The sequence below is a fragment of the Mustela nigripes genome, chromosome 10 (genome assembly GCF_022355385.1).
Source record: "Mustela nigripes isolate SB6536 chromosome 10, MUSNIG.SB6536, whole genome shotgun sequence".
Lineage (NCBI taxonomy): Eukaryota > Metazoa > Chordata > Mammalia > Carnivora > Mustelidae > Mustela > Mustela nigripes.
The window spans coordinates 62,031,856-62,055,028 of record NC_081566.1 but is presented as its reverse complement, the minus strand read 5'-3'; the positions used below and the strand labels follow the sequence as shown (position 1 = coordinate 62,055,028).

The 23,173-nt window shown below is 52.8% G+C and overlaps 3 protein-coding genes across 7 annotated transcripts; 2 read left to right on the top strand and 1 right to left on the bottom strand.

Moving 5' to 3' along the window:
* Positions 1-4,187: 4,187 nt before the first annotated feature.
* Positions 4,188-6,680, top strand: KLHDC9 (kelch domain containing 9). Of its 2 annotated transcripts, none has more exons than XM_059413480.1 (4): positions 4,188-5,411; positions 5,713-5,872; positions 5,963-6,161; positions 6,404-6,680. In XM_059413480.1, the coding sequence occupies exons 1-4, from the start codon at positions 4,894-4,896 to the stop codon at positions 6,568-6,570; spliced, it is 1,044 nt and encodes a 347-aa protein (XP_059269463.1). In that variant the 5' UTR covers positions 4,188-4,893; the 3' UTR covers positions 6,571-6,680. The 2 variants fall into 2 exon arrangements, with proteins under 2 accessions (XP_059269463.1, XP_059269462.1); XM_059413479.1 differs by having other exon boundaries at positions 4,877-5,411; positions 5,689-5,872.
* A 201-nt stretch (positions 6,681-6,881) lies between these two features.
* On the bottom strand, positions 6,882-19,574 carry PFDN2 (prefoldin subunit 2). The gene is made up of 4 exons (XM_059413490.1): positions 19,463-19,574; positions 8,525-8,613; positions 8,293-8,416; positions 6,882-7,183 (listed from the first exon to the last, which is right to left on the bottom strand). The coding sequence occupies exons 1-4, from the start codon at positions 19,535-19,537 to the stop codon at positions 7,007-7,009; spliced, it is 465 nt and encodes a 154-aa protein (XP_059269473.1). The 5' UTR covers positions 19,538-19,574; the 3' UTR covers positions 6,882-7,006.
* Positions 19,575-19,605: 31 nt separating this feature from the next.
* NIT1 (nitrilase 1) lies at positions 19,606-22,819 on the top strand. Of its 4 annotated transcripts, none has more exons than XM_059413482.1 (7): positions 19,606-19,688; positions 20,280-20,378; positions 20,620-20,874; positions 21,011-21,114; positions 21,337-21,470; positions 21,624-21,749; positions 22,275-22,819. In XM_059413482.1, coding segments are annotated over exons 1-7 (987 nt in total). In that variant the 5' UTR covers positions 19,606-19,686; the 3' UTR covers positions 22,542-22,819. The 4 variants fall into 4 exon arrangements, with proteins under 4 accessions (XP_059269465.1, XP_059269467.1, XP_059269464.1 ...); XM_059413481.1 differs by having other exon boundaries at positions 19,623-19,719; XM_059413485.1 differs by lacking the exon at positions 19,606-19,688 and adding an exon at positions 19,726-19,874.
* Positions 22,820-23,173: the final 354 nt, after the last annotated feature.

Here is a 23,173-nt window from a genome sequence, read left to right as displayed (position 1 = left end):
TTTTAGAAGGCTCCAGAAATAGGTCATGGCGGGTCTAGGACAAGAGAGGGAGCCCTCATGGAAATCAGAGTCTTCCCGGTGGTGACAGCAGCGGCACAGCAGCGGCAGGAGATACAGCAGCAAGCAGTAGGCGCAAAGTCAGGCAGGGTCCTGGGAGCCTAGTGAGGACCCCAAGCTGGGCTCCCCTGCGCTCTCCCGATCTCCACCCCAACCACAGAAGGCGCCAGGCTCCTCCCGGGAAGCCCACCTGCTGGGAAACGGGGAGGCAGCCCCCAGGGGCCAGCCGGCTCGGCTCGCAGAGCCCACACCGCCAGGGGCGCCTTCGGGAAGCTCCAGGCCTTTGGCGCTTCTCCCGCTCATCCAAACCCTCTTCCAAACGCTCGGCTTGGACGCAGCGGGTCTGCTGTCTCTGCCAACCAGACAGCCTGAGCCACTTCCTGGCCACCGGCCTGCGCTCCTGTCACTCCCGACTCAGCCGCCCCCGCCCCCCGCCCCCGGGGGGGAAGCAAGCCTGCCCAGGCGCTACAATCCAGCCTCAACCTGGGACCAGGCAGTGCGGGTGGCAGGGCGGCTGAGGAGTCCAGGAGGCCCAGGGCTGTGGGGAGCCTGGAAGGGCTGGGAGCTTCTCCAAGAGTGGGGAAGGCCCTGAGGGCAAAGGCGAGCGTTCCTGGCCCTGGCGGGGAGGCCTGAGAGGAGCAGGGCCAAGGCAGAGAGGACGGGAGGGTGAGGGCGACACCAGTGGGCTGGGGGAGGAACTGGGGACTCCCGAAATTTGAGGGCAGAATTTCTTTTGAAGTGTGTTGGCGCATCTTCCTTCTGCGTGGCCCGGAACGCCCGCCTGCCGGTCTCATGAACCCAAGGTCCGTCCTGTTCTCCCCTCCAAGACCCAGACCCCGGGAAGCAGGGACCCGTTCTCCTAGTCCCCAGACACCCCCAAGGCCTCACTCCCACTGCCCTTGGATACGGGGCCGCAACCCCGCCTGTTTGCAGCCCCGCAGACAGTGAGGCTGGGAGACGTCCAGGTCTGCGGCCGAAGCAGGGGCAGGCCTCTGACTCCCCTCCGAGCAACCCCCCGCACCCAAGAGGCACCACAGGCCTCACCTTGCAGACAGCCCTAGTCCCTGCCCTCCAGCATCACCCTGAAGCCTTTCTGAGACTATTTCACTTTCAATTCTAGAAGTGGCATTTAAAAAAAAAAAAAAGGGAGGGCTAGGGAACAAGAAACAGAGTTCCTTCCTGTGATAGTTTGCAAGATCCAGAGGCACTGGTCCATGAGCCAGAAGGAAAGGGTAGAGGAGCAGAGACGGGTCTAACTCCCCCTGCCAGCTTGCTTCCCTCCTGGGCCCGGGCCTCCCTGCTCTAAGGTCTCTTGTGGGTCAGTCCTACTCCCTGGAAAGGGCCCGTACACTGTAACTCACTCAGTCCTCGTCAGGAACCCATACCCTAAGACTGTGCCTGGGGACAGTCCACAGTCTACAACACAGCCAAAGGGGAGACGCCTGGCCACTCCTGGAAGGTTCCAAAGCAAAGTCAGACAGTTGGCTCTGTTAACCAGGACAGAGAGAGAGAGAGAAGGGCAGACTCAGAGAGAGAAACACAAAAGTAGAACTGGCAAGAGACAGATCTCGGGGCACAGGGATACAAGCAGACACCAAGAGAAAGAAAGGACTGGGGGAGACGGAGACAGACGCGGAGGAATGGTGAGGGTAATTCAAAGAGACAAAGAAGCTGAGACAAAGTCTGAAACGGACCTAGGAAGACTAAAGAGAAATTTCTGAATGCCTCCTCCCTCCTGCTTCCCTCTTCTGCTCTCAATTTCAACCGCTCCACATGGACCCAGTGACATTTACCTATTCAGATTCGCCAAGTCCCTTAGCAATTCAGGTTTTTCCCCATTCTTAGCGCCCCTCCATCGTCCTCGAATCTCCTGATTGCCCCCACCCCCACCCCTCTGCACACCATGCCACCTTTCTCTCGACGAGCCCTCAGGACCTGGCCTCTTGTCATCTCTTTTCCTAGCCATCCCTCTGTCCTTCTGTTCATCCCTGTCCTTATTCTGGCTGAACTAAGAGCAAAGAGCTAGAATTAGGGCCAACAAGGCATGGGGCCAGGCAGTCCACTGGCCAGAATGAGCTGGGGAAAAACACAGAAAGTCAGAGGACAAGGGAGAAAGGGGCGGTTGGGGGGACGACACAGGCAGAAGGGTTGGAGTCTGGAGAGCATCTCCCTGAATGGTGCTGAGAACCGGACACGGCTCCAGGGTCAGGGCGAAGTTCAGGGAACTAGAAAACAGAGTCGGAGTTCTGTGAAGGACTGAGGCGAGCAGGTGGTGAGCTGGGGCTGGGACCGACGACGTCGGGGCCTGGGAAGCTGGGCTGTAGGCCCCCTCGCTCACCAGAAACAGCCACCTGAGGCCCAACTCAGAGGACCCTGTCGGGACGGGGAGACCATGAGGACGATCTGCTGCCAGCCCCCTCTCCTGCGCAGAGGCTGTCCCTGTCCCTGGCCCTAGCAGGGGAAGCAGGGCCAGAGAAGGAGGGGCCCTTCTGTTCTCACACAGTCCCCTTTCAGATCTCCCCTTCACTTTATCCGAATGCTGCTTCCTTCCTGGAGCGCGGACAGAGCCATCGCGGACCGCTCCAGATGCTGCTCCGGGTGTAAAGTAGACGTCCGGCAAAGGCAGCCCGACTTTTCTTTTTTTGTCTTGTTCTTCCCTCTCTCATTTTCCCCTGGGTTCTTTTCCGCCTCCTCTAAGATACGGGCTTGACTCCAACCAGCGGGAGGAGGCAGGGGAGGGGAGTGACGGGCAGCTCATCTCCTGGGTCTCCGTCATGGAAAAAAGGCCTCTAAGACACTAGATGGACTGGGAGTGGGGGTGGGGGGCAGCCAAAGAGTGTGTGAGGTTCAGGTTCTATGTGCAAGCCAAGTGCTAAGGGCTGAGGCCGCAGAGTCAGAGTGGAAGCCCGGAGGAGGAACAGCAGCTGTGAGGGAGAAGCTGGAAAGGCCCCTGGGGTGGGGAGTTCCCTGTTCTACTCAGTAGAGGCAGAAAATGAGTCTGTGCCCGGGCATCTGGCTGGGTCGGTCAGTGGAGCAGTAACTGTTGATCTTGGGGTTGTGGGTTTGAGCCCCATGTTGGGTATAGAGGTTACTTAAAAAAAAATAAAAGCTTTGCGGGGAAAAAGGGAAGGAAATGAGCCTGGCAACATGGGCATATAGGCCACCAAGGGCCACCCCCCAGGCAACTCGTTGCCTAAATCCTAGGAGCATGACAGATTTCAGATGGGCTGTTAGGAGGGTGGCTGACTCTCAGATTTCAGTCAGGGACATTATAAGTTGGGGGTCTGGGAGGCACCTGGGTGGCTTCGTGCGTCTGACTCCTGGTTTTGGCTCAGGTCATGATCCCGAGGTCCTGAGAGGGAGGCCTGTGTCAGGCTCTGCCTCTGCCCTCAGTTCCGACCGCCTCTCTCCCTTGCCCTCTGCCCCTTGCTCACTCGTGCTCTCTCTCTCTCTCTCTCAAATAATAAATAAAACTTAAAAAAAAAAAAAGTTGGTGATTTTTTTAGAGATTTTGTTCCCATGATCTGGGAAAACTGAGGACCCTCTCTGTTAGACCCCGCAGACCCCGGGAAATCTGGAAATGAACGGGCAGTGACTTTCAAAGCTCTTATGGGGTCTCGGCTTCAGGGACAGGTGGGAAACAGGTACTGTGACCTTCCGGTCTCTGTCCCTTCCTGCCCATACTCTGTCCATGCTGTTTTCTCCGAGGGCCAGAAGCTAGGGTCAGAGGCCTGTGCCATCAGACCCCCGAATTCCACGTCCGCCGCACTGCAGCCCGGGAAACTCGATGCCTCCATCCTGGGGCATGATGGGGAATGAGCTGATGCACAGAAACCAAAGGTAGAAGCAGCAGCCAGCCTCCCGTCGGCAGCCCGGCGCTGGGGACACGCGTTCGGCTTCTGCCCCACACTGCTTTTGCGGAGGAGAAACCTGTCTGCAGCCAGATTTAGTCGGCTTGGCTCTGGGCCTCTCCGATCCTCACTGGGTCCTCCCGGAGGGACAGAGCTGGGAAGAGGCTCGGGGACTGGCTGGAATTAGAGGGAGACGCCGGGGAGGGGCGCCGGCCCTTCATCTCCAGTTCCAGATGCCACCGCACCTCAGTCTCCTGGCGCTGCGTGGGCCTAAGAGGCGAGCGGAGATCGGGAAAGATTCTCCCCAGGGTTAGGAGTGAGTTCTCCGAGGCGGGCGCATCCTCCCTCACCCGCCGGCCAACCCCGCGCACGCGACGTCGCGCCCCGAGAGGCGGGCTCCGGCGCCCCCTAGCGGCCAGAGCGGAGCGGCTGCTCCCGCAGCGGCGCGGGCAGGGACCGGCTTCCGAGAGACCCCGCGACACGCAGCCCACAGCACGGTGACAGTGAGAACGCGGAGGCGGCCTAGAGAGACTCACCCTGAGAGTGGGGCGCACGGCCGGGACCAGAACCCAAGTCTCCTGACTGCCAGGCCAGGGCCCGGCCGTCCGCGGCCTCGCCCTCGCCCTCCTCCCTGGGGAGCGCAGGTGCGGTTAGAAGCCGGTGTCTCTCGCCCCTGCAGAGCCCCGCCTGCACCTCAGATCAGCTCGCAGCTCTGATAACGCAGCAGTCCCGCGGGGTGGCGGGGGACCCGGCCGGGATCGGACCGCCGGCGGCTGACAGTCTTCCAGGATTGTCCCGGACCTCGCCCAGAGGCCGGCGCCCTCCCGCAGCGACCCGGGTCTCCGGTCTCCACGGTAACCCGTGCTTTGCGACCTTCACTTTGCAGCGGTCGCGCTGCCGGTGCGGCGGCGGTTGCTGGGCGACCAGGGAGCGGCGGGGAGCCAGGGACCCCGGCGTCCCGGGGTGGGGGTGGGGTGGGGGCGGCATGGCGCTGGCGGGGTCCCCGGGGGGTGCGGGCTGGACCTGGCGGCCGGTGGCTCGGGACGCGCTGCTGGCGAGAGCCTTCCACTCGTGCACTGAGCTGCAGGGCCGCTTCTACCTGGTGGGGGGCCTCCCGGGCGGGGGGGCTACAGAGCCGAGCGGCGACACGGTGGTCTTCGACCCAGCCGCGGGACAGGCCGTGCAGCTGGGCGCCCGGGGCTGCCCGCGGCGCAGCCACCATGACGCGGCGCCCGTGGGCGGCCGCTGGCTCTGCGTGGTGGGGGGCTGGGACGGGGCGCGCCGCCTGGCCACGGTGGCCGCCCTGGACACGGAGCGCGGAGTGTGGGAGGCGTGGAGCGCGGCCCCCGGCAGCCGGCCCCCCGCCGGCCTCAGCAGCCACACCTGCACCAGCGTCTCGGACCGAGAGCTGCGGGTGGCGGGCCGGGAGGGCGGGACCCGCACTCAGCGCCGCTACGGAAGCATCTACACGTTGAGGCTGGACCCCAGCGCCCGCACCTACTGGTACGCCCCCCGCCCAAACCCTGCCCCAAACGTGTCACCCGCCCTGCATCTCTGCTCTAGAAAAGCGAAGGCTCGGCGGGAGCGCGCACGCTCTCCGCATCCTGACCTCCCTCCCCCCGCAGCCACCCTGACGGGGAGAGCGGAGCGCGCTCCCTGCGGGTGTCCCCTCCTGTCCTCTGCCCACAGCTGCGTCCCGGCCTCCTTCCCGCGCTTGCCACCAGAGAGGCCAAGGGAACAGGCAGGACAGCCCTCCTCTCTTCCGGACAACCCAACTCAGGCCCGAACTTCTGCACACCCCCAGCTATAAGGAAGAGGGCTGCCACACAGCCTCCCGCTCGGGTCACTGCGCCGCCCTGCTCCCGACCTCGGGGCACCCCCCTGCTCACCAGCTGCTTCTCTTTGGGGGCTGCAACTCCGCGGAACCAGAAGTAGCAGGGCACTGGGGTCAGGGGAAAATTAAGGTAGTATCTGCTCACATGTTGCTGAGGGTGGAGGGGGCTGAAATGGCGAGGCCCAAATCCTTCCAGCCAACCCCTTCTTTCTCCCCGAAGGAGGAACCACCTGCAGCGCCCCGTTTGATGGAACAGCTTGCCAGGCTTGTGAGCAGGGGGCAGGGCTCCGGGCAGGGGCCCCGGGGCCTGCGGCATCACTCATGCTCTGTGGTGGGGCCCTTCGCTGTGCTCTTTGGTGGAGAAACTCTGACCAGGGCCAGAGACACCATCTGCAATGACCTCTACGTCTATGACACCCGTGAGGGGCGCTGGTGGAGGGGGGCAGAAGGTGGGGAGGTGGGAGCCCGGGAGAACCTGCAGGCGTGGAAAGGATGGGTGGGGTAGGGCAGGATAAAGGACTACACAGCGTATTAAACTGTGAGGAGGCCCACAATCAAGTGAGGAGGGAAAAAATGGGCAAACCTTCCGTCTTGTGAGGAACAGAAGCCCCCCACGGTGCCAAAATGCTGCGACCTCAATGAGCACTTTCTTACCCACCAGGCAAGTCCCCTTCTCTGTGGTTCCACTTCCCCAGTGCAGACCACGGGCTGAAACGTGTGGGCCATCGGACCTGCCTTTGGAACGATCAGCTTTACCTGGTTGGGGGTTTTGGTGAGGACGGGAGGACACCGAGGCCACAGGTTTGCGTCCTGGACCTATTTATCTAAAGAGCAGTGCCAAGACACAAGCCTCTGCTTTGTGGCAAACTCATAAAGCATCATCCCCAGAGCTATCTGCCTCACTTCAAATGCTTATTAAATTTCAACCTGAGAGTCAACATTTGTCTGTGAGTCATTTTTTTGTGGGAAGGGCAGTCAACAAGCAGCCACATCTTTATTTGCAAGGGAAAGGATAAAATATGGGACCTCCTCTTGTTTGTGAGCCTGATGGATCCAAACTCCCCAAGTCCTAGGCTTGCCATGCCTCATGCAAATCCCACCCCTAACACTGGGAGAAAGCTTCAGGATAAAGCTGAGCATTCTGACCAAAACATTTAATTAACAAAAAAATATTACAATAGCAGAGAAAATAATAATAATAACAATAAAGAGAAATTAGGAGAAGTGGGAGTCAGGGTAGAAAAAAATGCAAAGGCCTTGGTCCCTAGGAGACCAACACTCCCGCTGAGCTGGACTTAGCTCCGGCCCCTTCCGAGCTCTCCTTGGCTGGCGGCTTCTCATCTTCCCCCACCAGACGAATGTTGTGCTTTTCCCGGAATTCATTTAATTCTCTTCCCTTTGCCTGAAGCTGCTGTGTGAGTGCCTCAATGATCTTCTGTATCTAGAGGGAAAGCGACAGGGATTACAGAACAGGATTTTAGCACTCCCTGCCCCTGGCTGGGATGGCTGGCAGTGGCTGGGGACTGACGGAAGGGTGATACCTTGGGCCTCACCCAGTATTGACAGCAGAGCCCAGACCCTGGAAGTCTGCCTCTCTCAAAAAACCAAAAGTGATTTATAGACTTTAATGTACATAAGAACCACCTGGGCTGTGGCTGTTTTTAAAACGCCACTCCATGGGGTACCTGGCTGGCTCGTTGGTAAAGCATATGACTCCTGATCTCAGGCTTGTGGGTTCAAGCCCCACGCTGGGCACAGAAATTACTTAAAAAAAAAAAAAAAAAAAAAAAAGCCACTCCACAGGCCCCACCTCTAACTGTCCTGAATCAGTGGGTCCAAAAATGGTATAAAAATATCATTTTTTAAAAAAGATTTTAATTTATTTATTTGAGAGAGGGAGAGAGCATGAGAAGCGAGAAAGTCAGAGGGAGAAGCAGACGCCCCGTGGAGATGGGAGCCGGATGCGTAACTCCATCCTAGGACTCCAGAATCATGACCTGAGCCGAAGGCAATTGCTTAACCAACTGAGCCACCTGGGTGCCCCAGGAAGCTGCACTTATTTTTTTATTTTTATTTTTTTAAAGATTTTATTTATTTATTTGACAGAGATCACAAGTAGGCAGAGTGTCAGGCAGAGAGGGGGTGGGGAAGCAGGCTTCCTGATCCCCAAAGAGGCCGATGCAGGGCTCGATCCGAGGACTCTGGGACCATGACCTGAGCTGAAGGCAGAGGCTTTAACCCACTGAGCCAGGCGCCCCAGGAAGCAGCATTTTAGATGGTCGTCCAGAGGACCCGGATGCAGGCATCCACGGACTACACTGGGAGAAACACGGCTCTCGCCGCCTCCTCTCCCCCAGCTCAGCCAGGTCCCAGGGCGCAGGGCGAGAGGCTGGCAGTGCGCACTACTGCCGTCTGAGTCTAGACTTAGAGCATCCTAACAAGCACAGGCCGACAGGCTGCTTACACGGTCTTTAACAGGGGCTCCTACCTGCTCGCCTGCACCCGGCTCCCCTCCGCTCCCCTCCACGCCCCTCGGGCGGCTCCGCTCACCTGCTCCTTGTTGTTCTCCAGGGCCGGCAGCACCTCTTTGACCGTCCGCTCCACCAGCACGCCTCCCACCATGCGGTAGCACTTGCGGGCCTCATCCACCTCCTTCAGGGTGTCGATCACCAAGCTGCGGGGTGGGTGGGTGGGGGGAGCGGGCGGCTCTGAGCAGTTGGCCCACCCCGCGGCGACCGCCCGGCCCACTCTCCCGTCGCTGGCTGCTCCCCCACCTCCTCACCTGTGCTCGTTCAACTCCATCTCCAGCTCGGCGGCTTTGGACGCCAGCCCCCGCTGCTCCTGCCGAAGGCGGTTGAAGCCAGCGATCACCTTAGAAGAGGAGAAAGCGAAGTGAGAGAGGAGACGGCGGACATGGCAGAGGCTCCAGCAAAACACAGAAGGGAAGCTCTGGACACTACCTCGGAAAAGGGGTAGAATCCAAGTCTGTAATTCCTGCCGTTAATCTGTCCGAATTCCACTCTCAACGCTTCCGGAGAGCCCACTGCGACTGGGAACTTGCCCGCCCCTCCTGCAGCTTCCAGGTGGTGAGGGACAGACGCAGGTGCTACAGATGGGGGGGTGCGGGGAGGAGAGCTCCCCCAGGAGCTCGGACTTGCAGGGAGAGAAGGCTGTGACCTAAGGCTCCGTAGTGAGGAACTCTCGTCGTAACCCTCGTTCGGGTCCGCCCAGGGCAACTGCCCTTCCTGAGCTCGGGGGCTGCTTGTGGGGCTACTAGTCACAGGACCCACGCTCCCTGGCCACGGGGGTGGCGACCTATCCTATACCAGAGCTTCTGTTCAGGAACTGATGGGGGAGAGACAAACAGGTTGGGAAGACAGCAGGCGCGAAGACAACTGTCGCGCACAGATGATCCTCGGTTCCTCTTCCTGAAATCCCCAAAGCTGCCCTAGTTCTTGAACTCGGTGTGACCCAGTTCTTGAACCTCTCTTTTCATTGTGTTCAATTCTCTGAGAGACCCACTAGCCTTCCGAAATACTGCTTAAAAAGAAACCCAAAAAGTTGGCCAGAGTCTGTTTCTGTAGCCTAGAAACCCTCACTAACACAGGCTCTTGGAGACGCACTGCCCTCCCTGAAGCCTGCAGGATGAGAAACGGGGGGAGAAATGGGTGCAGGGGAGGCGCAGGAAGTCGCGTATGTAAAAGCCAGAGGAATAATCACCGCCAGCTTCTTGCTCCCCAGAAAGGGAGCAGGGAATTAAAACGGCGTGGAAACCTGACCGGGCACCACGATCACCATCCCTGTGACTCTCAGTACAGGGCTCGGAGGACGGTTTGGCGAGAATATCACAGGAAGGGCAGAAAATTACAGGGGTGGGTGGGAGGGGAGCGGAAAAGAGAAGGAAAACCTGGGGCCCGGAGACAAAAGGCCAGGTTTCGGGGTCTGTCTCTGCCACGTACCAGCTCCATGGCCTCAGATACTCTATCTTCCGGCTCTCAACCCTGGCTACTCGTCAGCATCCCCAGGGGAGTGAAAGTGTAGAAAAGTGGCGCCTCTGGACATTTACACAATCACTGGGTAAGGCCCAGGCTTCAGTTTTTCTTTCTTTTCTTTTCTTTCTTTCTTTTTTTTTTTTTTTAAAGATTTTATTTACTTATTTTTAGAGAAAAAGAGAGAGAGAGTGCCACAAGCATGCAGGGGCGGGGCAGAGGGAAAGAGAGAATCCCCAGCTGACTGCACTGAGCCCGGAGCCTGGGGCTCCATCCCATGATCCTGAGATCCTGACCTGAGCCGAAATCAAGAGTGTGAGAAGTGGGACACTACCCTGCCCCAGACCTCGGTATTTGTCAAAGCCCTCCCACATAACCGTAACGTGCACCCAGAACTGAGAACCGCGGCTTGCCCACTCTGAGCCTTAGCTCCTACATGTGAAACGCACACGGGACCTACTCTATTGAGCTCGAGTATGAAAGGACTCTGTACGCAGTAAAGTACATTCGCTACTATCACAGCCCTCTCTCCAACCCCCACCGCCCCGCTCCAGCCCCCGCCCTGGCTCCACCGCCGCCTGAACTGCTGCCGGAGCCTGCTCTCCTACTCACATCATGTCCAAGCTCACCACCACTAAGGACCAACCACCTGAACCTCACTAGGATCTTCTATCTCTAGCTCTCCCTGCAAGGCTCATCTACAGCTAGTAAGATCCTAATGGCCACCCCAACATCTTCTACTGCTCAAAAAGCCAAGGAACGGGTCTGACAAGGACCCTTGCCACTCGAGTGGTGAGCTGCCCCCAATCTGTCCATCTCCCTCCCCCCGCCGTCCACTCGTTCCAACAGATGCCTTGAAAATCTAAATCCTCTATAAGCCTCTCTCCCTTCGCCTCCACTGTCTATACCAAACTATTCCATTTATAGTTAGCTTTTTCTTCGCTGTCAATATTACAGATCAAAATAATTTTACCTATGAAAATTCCATAACTAAACCAGATTCTAGGTGCTCCCCTAGCGCCCCAATGACCCGCTCTTCTGGACAAATGTTGTTAAATACACCAATGAAATCAGCTGAAGAGTCTAAGATTTCTGAGGCCTGAACTTCTTTTCCTTAATAATTAGTAAGAATCGGGGTGCCTGGGCGGCTCTGCCTTCGGATTGGGTCATGATCCCAGGGTCCTGGGATCAAGCCCCAAATCGGGCTCTCTGCTCAGCAGGGAGCCATCTTCCCCCTCTCTCTCTGCCGGCCTCTCTGCCTACTTGTGATTTCTGTCTGTCAAATAAATAAATAAAACCTTAAAAAAAAAATTAGTAAGAACCTACTTCTCAACCACCAATTTAACATAACTAAAGGCAAAAGAGAGATTTTTTTTTTTTAATTCCAATTTTTCTTCAAACATTCTTGCTAATTAACAACCCCTATTTCCTCCTGGTCCAGTTTATGAGCCTGTAATCAAATGTCAAACTAGAATAAATCTATTTAAATGTATGAGTTATCCACAGTTACTATGGAAAATTCCAGCCATTGGTGCCCTTAAAGAAAATGAAATCTCTTAGCAGCTGACTGTAACCTAACTGGAAATTAGATGCCAAATAAACTGGTATTAATGTGCCATCTCTGGGCTCTGCCCCATAATGAAGACAGAGGCTGTGATGCAGCCCCACATTCTTCCTGTTAAAATACAACTTTTCTTTTTTTTTAAGATTTTATTTATTTATTTGACAGAGAGAGAGAGATCACAAGTAGGCAGAGTGTAAGGGGGAAGCAAGCTCACTGCCGAGCCGAGAGCCTGATGTGGGGCTCCATCCCAGGACCCTGAGATCATGACCTGAGCCGAAGGCAGAGGCTTAACCCACTGAGCCACCCAGGCGCCCCCAAATACAACTTTTCTAATGATCTTCTCCCCTAGGGCTAGAATTAAATTTCCTTCTCTTTCCCTTATTCCTGTTCTCCTGAAGTTGTCTGCTATAATCAGGGATGGCCAGGTTACTGCTGACTCTCTCCGCCCTACTAAACTCATCATCTTACATTTGTAAACCTCCCTACTGAGAAAGAATCCAATTAAATTAAAATACCAGCTGTTTATTCTATTCAAAAGTAACTTCAATCCTGGTAACTACGCAGAGCTCTTCACATTCTCCTAACTGGAATGTACAAGCACTCCTTTTTATCCCCCGGCTTTACTGAGATGTAACCGCCACATGACAGTGTGTGAGTCTAAGGCATACGAGATTATGATTTGTGTACATACCGTGAAATGATTACCAAAATAAAATTAGTCAACACATCCCGTATGTTAACCCCTTCCATGTGCTCACATATAAATGCGCATCATGTCCGGACGGTTCAGTCAGTTCAATGTCTGCCTCTTGATTTGGGCCTAGGGTCATAAGGGTCACAAGATGGAGCCCCACGTCAGGTTCTGTGCTGAGCATGGAGCCTGCTTAGGGTTCTCTCTCCCACTCGCCCTGCCCCTCTTCCTCACTCGAGTGTATGTGGGACCCGCTCTCTAAAAATATATAATAATAACAATAATAATAATAATAATAATAATAAAAGCATATTAGGGCACCTGGGTGGCTCAGGAGGTTAAGTGTCTGCCTTCAGCTCAGGTCATAATCCCAGGGTCTTGGGATCGAGTCCTACTTCGAGCCCCACAAAGGGCGCTCTGCTTAGCGGGGAGCCTGCTCCTCTCTCTACACCTACTTGTGTTCTCTCATTCTCTGTCAAATAAATAAAATCTTTTAAAAAAAATTAAAAATATCAATCTCCCTGCTCAGCAAGGAGTCTGCTTCTCCCTCTGACCCTTCCCCTCTCATGCTCTCTCTCAAATATAAATATAATCTTTTAAAAATAAAGAAGAAAAAAAAACTAAAAATAAAATAAAACATATCAATTCCTTAAATTTTTGTTTAAAGATTTTATTTACTTATTTGAGAGAGAGAAAGTGAGAGACAGCATAAGTAGAGGTGGAGGGCTGAGGGAGAGAAGCAGACTCCCCGCTGAGCAGGGAGCCCGACACAGGACTTGATCCCAGGATCCTGGGATCACAACCTCAGCCAAAGGCAGATGCTTAACCACCTGAGCCACCCAGGCTCCCCCCCGCCTAAATTTTTCTGGTAGAAAATTTTTCCAATTCTCTTGTGTTCCTAATTTTCAACCATGCAGCCTGCCTTCAAAATAAGCTTTACTGTTAACCATTTTTGAAATTTTAAATATGCAAATACAACCTCTTTTTAAATACCTATTTTTTCCACAGTCCTACAGTAATATACCTTCCTCCCACAGTTTGTAAGTAAAAGAGCACCACTATCTGCCAAGCACTCTGCTCCTCTTTATCTCACTTAATTCTAAAATAAAAACACATTATAAGACATGTACTTCACTTTACAGATCAGCAGACCGAGGCTGGTGGGGTGTGGGTAAGAAAATAACACAGGGAGCCAGTACTTCCACCCAGGTTTGTTGAACTCTAAGAATCCATTTTCCACTGATGTATTTCTACCGGCTTGTCATATTATCACCTCTCATTAAGGTCAAACTGGGTGAGGGAAGGGGGGCGGCAGGCACTGGCCAGCTCAGTCAGCAAAGCCTAAGACTCTTGATCTCAGGGTTGTGAGTTCCAGTCCCATTCTGGATGTAGAGATTAGTGAAAAAAGAAAATCTCAAAAAAATACATCAAGGGCGCCTGGATGGCTCAGTGGGTTAAGCAGTTGACTTCAGCTCAGGTCATGACCCAGCAGGCGCCGTGCTACCCCTGCTCATGCTTTCTCTCTCTCTAATAAATAAATAAATAAATAAAATCTTAAAAAAAAAAAAAAGTCAAACTATTTTCGTTTGATTTAAATGTTCCCTTTTCTCTCTCTTTTTTTAATTTAATCAATACCATATAGTGTTGGTAACTTCAGGAAAAATCTGTAATCATTAGCTTTACCTCCAAAATGTCCTTTGGTCTGCTTACCTACATGATGTTTACTCTTATAGGGTTCAGTGAAGAACAGAACAATAGGTCAAGAATTATGACTAGATTCACATGGAAAAGCATTTTCTGGGGTGTCACTCACTAAATATCCTCTTTTCAGTTCAGTGCCCCCTTTCCTGACATACTCAACTATGAAGAAAATGTCTTTGACCAGAGGCTCCTGGGTGGCTCAGTTCAGAGTCTCCCTTTGACTCAGGACATGATCTTGGAGTCCTGGGATCAAGCCCCACGTCCTCAGGCTCCCAGATCAGCTGGGAGTCTGCCTGTCCCTCTCGCTCTGTATATGCTTGTGTGTACCCACACACACACTCTCTCTCTAATAAAGAAATAAAATAAAATCTTTTTTTAAAAAAGAAAACATCCTTGACCTTAATACTCCAACAAATAATGGTTCTCAGCCCTTCCCTTCATCTTCTTTTAGGATTATTCCGGACTCACTGCCTCCTTTCCTAGCCTCCCATTCACTCCCAAGCCAACTCCCAAACTGCCTTCTCTCTATCACTGGCTATGAAACTATCGCTACTTAGTAAACTGTCCTCTCAAAAATCACAAATGGCCTCGTACCATATTCAACAATTTTTTTCTCAATTTTCACTCTGCCTCTCTACTCTCTTTTTAAAAGATTTTATTTATTCGACAGACAGAGATCACAAGTAGGCAGAGAGGCAGGCAGAGGAGGGGGTGGGGGGCAGGCTCCTTGTCAAGCAGAGAACCCAATGCAGGGGCTCGATCCCAGGACCCTGAGATCATGATCTGAGCCGAAGGCAGAGGCTGGCCCTCTACTCTCTTCCTTTAAGGAGCAACACGGCAGGTAGAAATAGCCCAGACTTGGGTCCGACATGGGTTCATATCCTAGTTTTCCCTGTTGTTTGGCCAGTTACTAATTTTTCTCTTGGTTTCCTCATTTTTAAAATAGATCTCATATATGGATATACCATATATCCCGCATGGTATACCATAATGTTTCTTTTTTTTTTTTTAAGATTTTATTTATTTATTTGACAGAGAGAGAGATCACAAGCAGGCAGAGAGGCAGGCAGAGAGAGAGGAGGAAGCAGGCTCCCTGCTGAGCAGAGAGCCCGATGCGGGGCTCGATTCCAGGACCCCGAGATCATGACCTGAGCCGAAGGCAGCGGCTTAACCACTGAGCCACCCAGGTGCCCCTACCATGATGTTTCTAAACATCAGCACTACTGATATTCTGGGCAGGAGAATAATTTCTTATGGGGGAGCTGTCCTGAGCAATGCAGGAGATTCAGCAAGCTCTCTGCTTCTACCCACTGAGAGCCAGAAGCAGTTCCTACTTGTGACAACAAAAAACGTCTCCAAGATTACCACATTTCTCCAGGCGCAAAGTCAAAGCTGAAAACCACTGCCTCAGGATAACAAGGAGAACTAAACTGAGGGAACATGTCCAGTGCACAATACAAGGAAGGTTCTCCTCTCTCTTTTATTTATTTATTTATTTATTTATTTATTTATTTATTTTAAAAAAGATTTTATTTATTTATTTGACAGACAGAGATTACAAGTAGGCAGAGAGAGTGAGAGAGAGAGAGGAGGAAGCAAGCTCCCTGCTGAGCAGAGAGCCCGACATGGGATCTCGGGATCAGGACCCTGGGATCATGACCTGAGCCAAAGGTAGGGGCTTTAACCCACTGAACCACCCAGGCACCCCCTCTTCTCTCTTTTAGCTTCTAGGGCCCTTCAGTTCTTTTGATCTCCTACCTCTCTTAATACTCCTTCCTGGGACGCCTGGGTGGCTCAGTTGGTTGAGCTGCTGCCTTCAGCTCAGGTCGTAATCCCAGGCTTCTGGGATAGAGTCCCGTATCTGGTTCCTAGCTCGGCGGGCTGCCTGCTTCTCTCTCGGCCTTTGCCTGCCATTCTGCCTGCTTGTGTGCACGCACTGTCTCTATGATAAATAAATAAAATCTTAAAAAAACAAAAACAAAAAAACCACTCCCTTCCTCTTTCTGAAGTTCTTCCTCTCATCCCCATCATGGAGACAGGATCTAAGATTCTTTTCATAGTACTTTCTTTATGACCTAGACCATTTCAATTGGTATCTTAGCTACTTCTATAGCTTCAACAATTGCCTTTATTCTACTGCCTGCAAACCCAGGCCTTCTCAGAAATTCTAGACCCATAGTTAAATGTTAGAAGAAGGAGCCCTGAAGTCGGTCAGAAATGGCTTCACAATCTAACCATGAGCAAGTTATCTCTTATTCAAACCTGTTTCTTCACCAGTAACATGAAGACAGGGGCGCCTGGGGGACTCAGTGGGTTAAACCTCTGCTTTTCGGCTCAGGTCATGGTCTCAGGGTCCTGGGATGGAGCCCCGAACCGGGCTCTCTGCTCAGCAGAGAGCCAGCTCCCTCCCGCCACCCCACCTGCCTCTCTGCCTACTTGTGATCTCTCTCTTTCAAATAAATAAGTAAAAATCTAAAACAAACAAAAACATAAAGGAGGGGGAGAAACCTCCTTTGGAGTGTATCAAAGGATATATTCCATAAAGGTAATAGTAGTTAATTTTGGATACGAGAATCATGGGCAATTTATTTCTTATTTTGTACTTTTTCCTGTGTTCTCTACATTTCCACAAAGAACATATCTTATTTTATGTAACAGAAAAATAACAACAGTATACCAGACATCCTTCTGTGACCCCCTCACCGCTTACATTAAAAAGTTCCAAATTCTGGGGCGCCTGGGTGGCTCAGTGGGTTAAGCCTCTGCCTTCGGCTCAGGTCATGATCTCAGGGTCCTGGGATCGAGTCCCACATCGGGCTCTCTGCTCAGCAGGAGCCTGCTTCCTCCTCTCTCTCTGCCTGCCTCTCTGCCTACTTGTGATCTCTCTCTGTCAAATAAATAAAATCTTTAAAACAAACAAAAAAAAGTTCCAAATTCTTTGTCATGCAAAGATTCAGCTTGCTCTAAGGACATCTTTCTTATACCTCATGATTTAGCTAAACTAACCAGTCCCTGTACTTTGCATCAGCCTGTGCTTTCCCTAGCTCTCCTCTTATCCTATTCCCTAATATCCTATTTCCATTACCACCTGCTCAAATCTATCCAATCCTTCAGGCTTAGCTCAAACATCTCTAAAAGGATCATATATAAATGGGAAAGTATGTTTGTCTGATTCTCAAATCACTCCCTCAATTGAAAGCCCTACTCTTCCAGTTACTGACTCTGGGTAAGTTAAAGTGTCTGAAACGCAAATGTCCTTATCTAGAAAGGGAGGGCAATATAACCTACTCCAAGTAGCAGCAATTAAATAACAGATCAAAAAGCAAGTAAAGCACCGAGTACAGCGCCACTTCCTTCCACCTTGTTTACAAGGGACACGTGCAGCTCACATTTGCAGGAGTGATAAATGTGTGTGTGTGTGTGTGTGTGTGTGTGTGTATTTTTTTAAGAAGTCATCTCTAGGCCCAACATGGGGCTTGAACTCACCACCCTATGATCGAGAATCACATGCACTACCTACTGAGCCAGCCAGACACCCCAATAAATCTTTTATCTTTTACCCAGTGTTCTCTCTGGAACACAAAGGCCACAGAACATTAAGCAAAACAGCCTCAGAACTCAATTATCACAACTGCTCAATTTCTTTTGAGGGCTTCCTTTCTCCATAACCCTTAAATATTGGTCCCACCCTTCTTCTGCTTCTTTTTTCACTTTCTGTACAAAGCCTAGATGATTTTGCCCATAACCATGACTTTGTCTACCATCCATAAGCTTAAAATTCTCTAATCTGTATCTCAGACTCAGATTTCTGTAACTCAAGATTTATAAGTCAGGGGTGCCTGGGTGGCTCAGTGGGTTAAGCCTCTGCCTTCGGCTCAGGTCATGATCTCAGGATTCTGGGATCAAGCCCCGAATCCGGATCTCTTCTCAGCAGGGAGCCTGCTTCCCCCCCCCTCTCTGTCTGCCTGCCTCTCTTGTGCTTCTCTCTGTCAAATAAATAAATAAAATCTTAAAAAAAAAAAAAAAAACCCCAAACTCAAAACCCCAAACTAAACTTACTTCCCCACCCCCACCCCGACATTTCCTATCCGCCTACATTCCCTATGACACCCGCATCCATCAAAGACAGAAATCTGAGAAACGTCCTAGATTCCTATCCCTTTTTCTTCACATTGAAGGTCTGCATTCCATCCTAAATTTTAAGTCTGTCTACCTGCACCCTAAACACGCCCGGCAGGTTCATGCCTCAGTGATTTTAAGTACATGAGTCCCTCTACCCAGGAAATTCTCTACTTCCTTCTTTGCTTGACTAACTTCTCTCATCCTTTAGAATTGAATTGAAGGATTATCTCTCCCAGAAAAACAAACACACTCTATTCCAGTCACCGTGCAAAAACACTTTGCATGCATTTCTTGTCTAATAATCCAAACAGTGATGAGATATGCACCATTATATTTTTACAGGAGGGCAAGGTGAGAGAAGTAACTCATGGAAGGTCATCTACACATAATAAATAGTAGATATCTGATTCAAACACAGATCTGCCAAACCTCAGAGCACTTCTTACGCTCTTAGCCACCCCACTATACCACAGCTCCCGTTTCCCACCCACTCCTCAAATCCCATAACCTCCTACTTAGTTAGACAGTCCCTTTTCTAGCTGGCATAAAGAGGGGCCTGTGCAGAATATTGTACATCTCTGCTGTTTGGTTTCTCTTTTCTCAAATGAGTCTGTGAGCGATCCTGAAAACAAGGCCTACTTCATGTATCTGCTTCCCTGTACCAAGCAGAGGGCCTAGCACATAGTAGAGCCTCAGAAAATATTAGGTTCCTTCTCCCTTCCCTTCCACCACAACTCCCCACCCCGGAGGGTAGAAACTATCCTTTCACTCCTTCACAAAATCCCACAGCACTTTGTACCTGTTAGGACACTCATCCTCTGCCCCATGTTAGCATTTTGTACGTCTTATTTTACGATGAGCTCCTTGACTGCATGTGGCAATTCGAAAAATCTTTATGTAGATGGCTTTGCCTGTAGTCACTGCTCAGCAAATGACTGCTAAGTGAGCCTGTAATTAAAAGAGCCGTTCCGTTTTCCTTTCTATCATGTAGATTTCTTCCCACCTCTAGTCAACACTAGCCCCACCACTGGCAAACCATGGCTCCCACGCCACAAAAGGCTTTCTGAGTTATTTATCAAACGTCTCCCGATGCTAGACACTGGGGGAAATGCAAACTCGGGTTAGAAAAGGGTTTCTGGTCGCTAAAGAAATTCAATCTGACTTGCGAGTCAAAATAGTATGGAACGCTACACTGTTCAAGTATGTGCGTCACGTGGCTCTGCAGAGCGAGGGCGACTGTCAACGTGGTTTCAGGGTCACGTAACAGACCGCACAACCAGCCCGTTGACGAGTCCCCCGGGGTTCGTTACGAGCTGCCTGGCCCAGCCTATCCGGTTTGAGGGTGCGGGGAAGTGGGGAAAGCGACGACCCATCTCCCCTCACCACTGTGCATCCTCCCACACCCCGCATCTCCGGGCTCTGGGCCTCCCGCCGGCGCACCCAACACCCCAAGGGAGGCGTGGCCTTCACCTACCAACCCTCGGGCTCTCTCCCGGGGGGCTCGGCCGGCTCCTCCAAGGACCCTCCCCTCTCTAGGCGGCCTCGCAAAGGTGGGGCCGGGGCGAGGCCTGCACCAGCCACAGGCTCCCCCCTCTCCCCGCATCGACTCCGGAGCCGGCTCGCTTTTCCTCCTTCGCGTTCTCCGCTCCTCACCTGCTCTGCCGACACCGCCCCTTTGCCCGCGCCGCTACCGCTGCTCTTGCCGGTGCGACCGCTGCTCTCCGCCATCTTCGTCGCCTGCTGGGCTTCCGGCGTGCGCGGCCCCGCCCCGCCGTGCGTCACATCCGGCCTGGGAGTTACCGCCCACTCGCCCGGGTGCCGGTGCTTGCAGGCTGCGGTTCGGTTCGGATCCTGCGGATGGTTGTGGCCGAAGCTTCATGTAGGACCTGCTGCCTATTCCGCCGGCCGCGGTGAATTCCGCCTGCAGTGCTTTAACTTGTGCCACAGAGACACTGCCCCTGGGAGAGGCGGAAAGGACGGGTTAACTGGAGCGTGGGGACGCGGGTTGGGATCTGCGCGGGTGCCAGTGCCCTCTGCCCTCCACGGGTGGCGGGGAACCGGGAAGGTGAACTTCCGCTCCGAGATGGCGGGGTGAGGGGTGGAATACGCTTGGAGCAGCAAAGCTCTGCAGGTGCGCAGGCGAGGAGAGAGGCTGGGGAAAAAAGCGAGGAAGTTTCTTGGAGACTTGAACCGCGGATGCGTTCCGCTCGGGAACAGGGCTTCAGTCTAGTACAGATCCCTGGAGGTCCAGGTACTCGGGCGCCGAGCAAAGCCCTTTCCTCCATCTTCCCACTTTATGATCTCTTTCTGTAGCCCATAATTACTCACACTAAAGAGGGTTTTGAAGACTTGGGGGGTTTTACTGGGAGGGCCCTGATTCAGCCTCACAGTATGAAGAGAGAGGTCAGAGAATCCTAGAAATACACTGCTTGAGGGAGCGGTTGGCTTCCTGATTTCTCACCTTCCTCAGGCTGGGCTTCATCGTCAGGCCTCCTCACCAGTTCCTGTCCCTTCTTCTGGGTCCTGGACTCCGGATACCTCGACTCTCAGTACTTGGTGCACAGCCCAGGTAACATGTTTTGCTCATTCCTCAGTGCCTGTCACTTAGTAGATGCTCCAGAAATGTTTGTTAAATGAATAGAGGGTGGGAAACACGGGAGTACCAGCCATTCACAGAACATTTCATCAGTGGGTGCCCTGAGGAGAAGAAATCAAAGGGCCCTGCAGCCCTCCTGCAAGCCCATTTGGGACCCTTACTATTCCATTTCCCCATTCTGGGATATCTGAGTCCTGCCTGTGCCAACTCACAGGGCCAGAGCCATGGCTACCTCCTCCTCTTCCTGGGAACTGCCGCTGGTGGCTGTGTGCCAGGTAACATCAACACCGGACAAGCAGGAGAACTTCAAAACATGCGCTGAGCTTGTTCGAGAGGCTGCGAGACTGGGTGCTTGCCTCGCCTTCCTGCCTGAGGCATTTGACTTCATTGCAAGGGACCCTGCAGAGACACTACACTTGTCTGAGCCACTGGGTGGGAACCTTTTGGGAGAATATACCCAGCTTGCCAGGTATTGGGGAAAAGGGGGAGGGAAAGATAGTTTCTCTGTTGGGCAGTGTCCCCAGATTGCTAGACAGGAGGGCAGAACATTGAGAAGAGTTGCCAGTGTTACCTCCTCCCCCTTGCCTTCCTCCCCCACCCCCCAGGGAGTGTGGACTCTGGCTGTCCTTGGGTGGTTTCCACGAGCGGGGCCAAGACTGGGAGCAGACTCAGAAAATCTACAATTGTCACGTGCTTCTGAACGACAAGGGTGAGACTTTGTAACTCTTTAGCCATCTCTTTCCTGGCTCTTCCAGCTAAACCAACATTCTGCAGAATTATTTCTCACCTCGGTCTGTTTTCCTTGGTCAAGAGTTTTAGGGGTGTTTGTGCCTCTGATCCTAGCTTATGAGCTAGCCCCCCTGGGAGGAGAGGAACTAAGCTGGGCTTCTAGAACACCAGCACTGAGTATTCCTTCTCCCTCTTCCTCCAGGGTCAGTGGTGGCCACTTACAGGAAGACCCATCTGTGTGATGTGGAGATTCCGGGACAGGGGCCTATGCATGAGAGCGACTCTACCATTCCTGGGCCCAGTCTTGAGTCTCCTGTCAGTACACCAGCAGGCAAGGTGGGAGCTGTGAAAGGATGAGGCGGGGAAGAGGAAAATAGATGTACTTCGAAGTAATAGAGGATGGCAAGCCCTAAGGAGTGGGGTAGGCGGCGGGTATGCCTAGATGCTATGACAAACGGTTCAGGGGCATTAGGCTGTTTTTCATTACAGATTGGTCTAGCTATCTGCTATGATATGCGGTTTCCAGAACTCTCTCTGGCACTGGCTCAGGCTGGAGCAGAAATACTTACCTACCCTTCAGCTTTTGGATCTGTTACAGGCCCAGCCCACTGGGAGGTAAAAGGACCCCTCTTCAAAACATAAGGGCCTTCAGGGCGCCTGGAGGGTGCAGTCAGTTGAGCATTCGAATCTTGGTTTCAGCTCAGGTCATGATCTGGGGGTTGTGGGATCGAGCCCTGCATCGGGCTCTGTACTCAGTGCGGAGTCTGCTTGGGATTCTTCCTCCCTCTGCCCCTCCTACTTGGGCTCTCTCCCTCTCTCAAATAAATAATCCAATCTTTAAAAACAAAACGAAACAAAGAAAAAACCTCACACACAAACATACATGCCTTCTTTGAACTTCATTCTCCTCCCTTGGCCCTACCAGCTGAAGGGTTTTCTTCCCCTCTCCACCTAGTGGGAAAGTCATTCCCTAGACTGTTGCCTCTCATTATGCTGAAGAATAATTAACATAGTAAATCATTCCCAGGCAATTATCAGAATGGTCACAACGAATGGACTGGCCTGTAATGTTCCTCACCTATCAGTTACCCACTAGCTGCTGCCTACCTAAGTGAACACACATCTCCCCCCAACCCCCAGGTATTGCTGCGGGCCCGTGCCATTGAAACCCAGTGCTACGTGGTGGCGGCAGCACAGTGTGGACGCCACCATGAGAAGAGAGCAAGCTATGGCCACAGCATGGTGGTGGATCCCTGGGGAACGGTGGTGGCCCGCTGCCCTGAAGGACCAGGCCTCTGCCTTGCCCGGATCGACCTCCGTTACCTGCGGCAGTTGCGCCAACACCTGCCCGTGTTCCAGCACCGCAGGCCTGACCTCTATGGCAGTCTGGGCCACCCGCCGTCTTAAGACTTTGACTTCCGGGAGTTGAGACTCCCGTGTGAGCTGGTGTGGCTGTGACTTGAAGGCAGGACCCAGGCGTGGCTCCCCTCACCTGGAGAACCTTGCCTCTCTCCACGGGCCATAGGCTCGGCTTCTTGGGAAAGAAGAAACTTTCACCTGAGCTCAGATTTCAGTTTCAGAAAGGTGGAATTTTATATAGTCACTGTTTATTTCATGAAAACTGAGGTTCTGCTGAGGGCTGAGCAGCACTGGCATTGAAAAAAATAGAATCATCATAAAGTCTGTGTCCGGACATCTCCTTTGGGAGCTCAAGGGGGAGGTGGTGGGGCACCAGTGGGACCAGGCTCTAGCGCTAGGCCTCCTGGCTCACTCGCCATGCCTCCCTACCCACATAAAAGTGCAACACTCAGTGCATGGCCCAGCCCCGCGCTCCGAAGCTTGGGGGTGGGGGTGGGCTAGAGACCGGGGAAGGAAAGAGAAGACAGGAGGTGATTCTCAACGGCTTCGTTTGCACCTGTGATGCCCTTTGCCCCAGCCAGAAGAAAGCCAAGGGGAAAGGGCTGCAGGCTACATGATTTATTTTCACTTGAACATGGAAGGGACGTCTCACACTCCCCCTTCCCCTTCTCAGGGGGAGT

What these genes read in the sequence shown, in the direction of transcription:
- KLHDC9 (XM_059413479.1), top strand. Translation starts at nt 4,894, where the DNA reads ATGGCGCTGGCGGGGTCCCCGGGGGGTGCGGGCTGGACCTGGCGGCCG. An exon ending in CCCAGCGCCCGCACCTACTG is followed by an intron (nt 5,412 to 5,688) that starts GTACGCCCCCCG and finishes AACCCAACTCAG; the next exon opens with GCCCGAACTTCTGCACACCC. An exon ending in CCTCTACGTCTATGACACCC is followed by an intron (nt 6,162 to 6,403) that starts GTGAGGGGCGCT and finishes CTTACCCACCAG; the next exon opens with GCAAGTCCCCTTCTCTGTGG.
- NIT1 (XM_059413481.1), top strand. Translation starts at nt 19,667, where the DNA reads ATGGTTGTGGCCGAAGCTTCATGTAGGACCTGCTGCCTATTCCGCCGG. An exon ending in TGCCTATTCCGCCGGCCGCG is followed by an intron (nt 19,720 to 20,279) that starts GTGAATTCCGCC and finishes CACCTTCCTCAG; the next exon opens with GCTGGGCTTCATCGTCAGGC. An exon ending in CGTGCTTCTGAACGACAAGG is followed by an intron (nt 21,115 to 21,336) that starts GTGAGACTTTGT and finishes CTCTTCCTCCAG; the next exon opens with GGTCAGTGGTGGCCACTTAC.
- PFDN2 (XM_059413490.1), bottom strand. Translation starts at nt 19,537, where the DNA reads ATGGCGGAGAGCAGCGGTCGCACCGGCAAGAGCAGCGGTAGCGGCGCG. An exon ending in GGGCGGTGTCGGCAGAGCAG is followed by an intron (nt 8,614 to 19,462) that starts GTGAGGAGCGGA and finishes TCCTCTTCTAAG; the next exon opens with GTGATCGCTGGCTTCAACCG. An exon ending in TGGAGAACAACAAGGAGCAG is followed by an intron (nt 7,184 to 8,292) that starts GTGAGCGGAGCC and finishes CTTTCCCTCTAG; the next exon opens with ATACAGAAGATCATTGAGGC.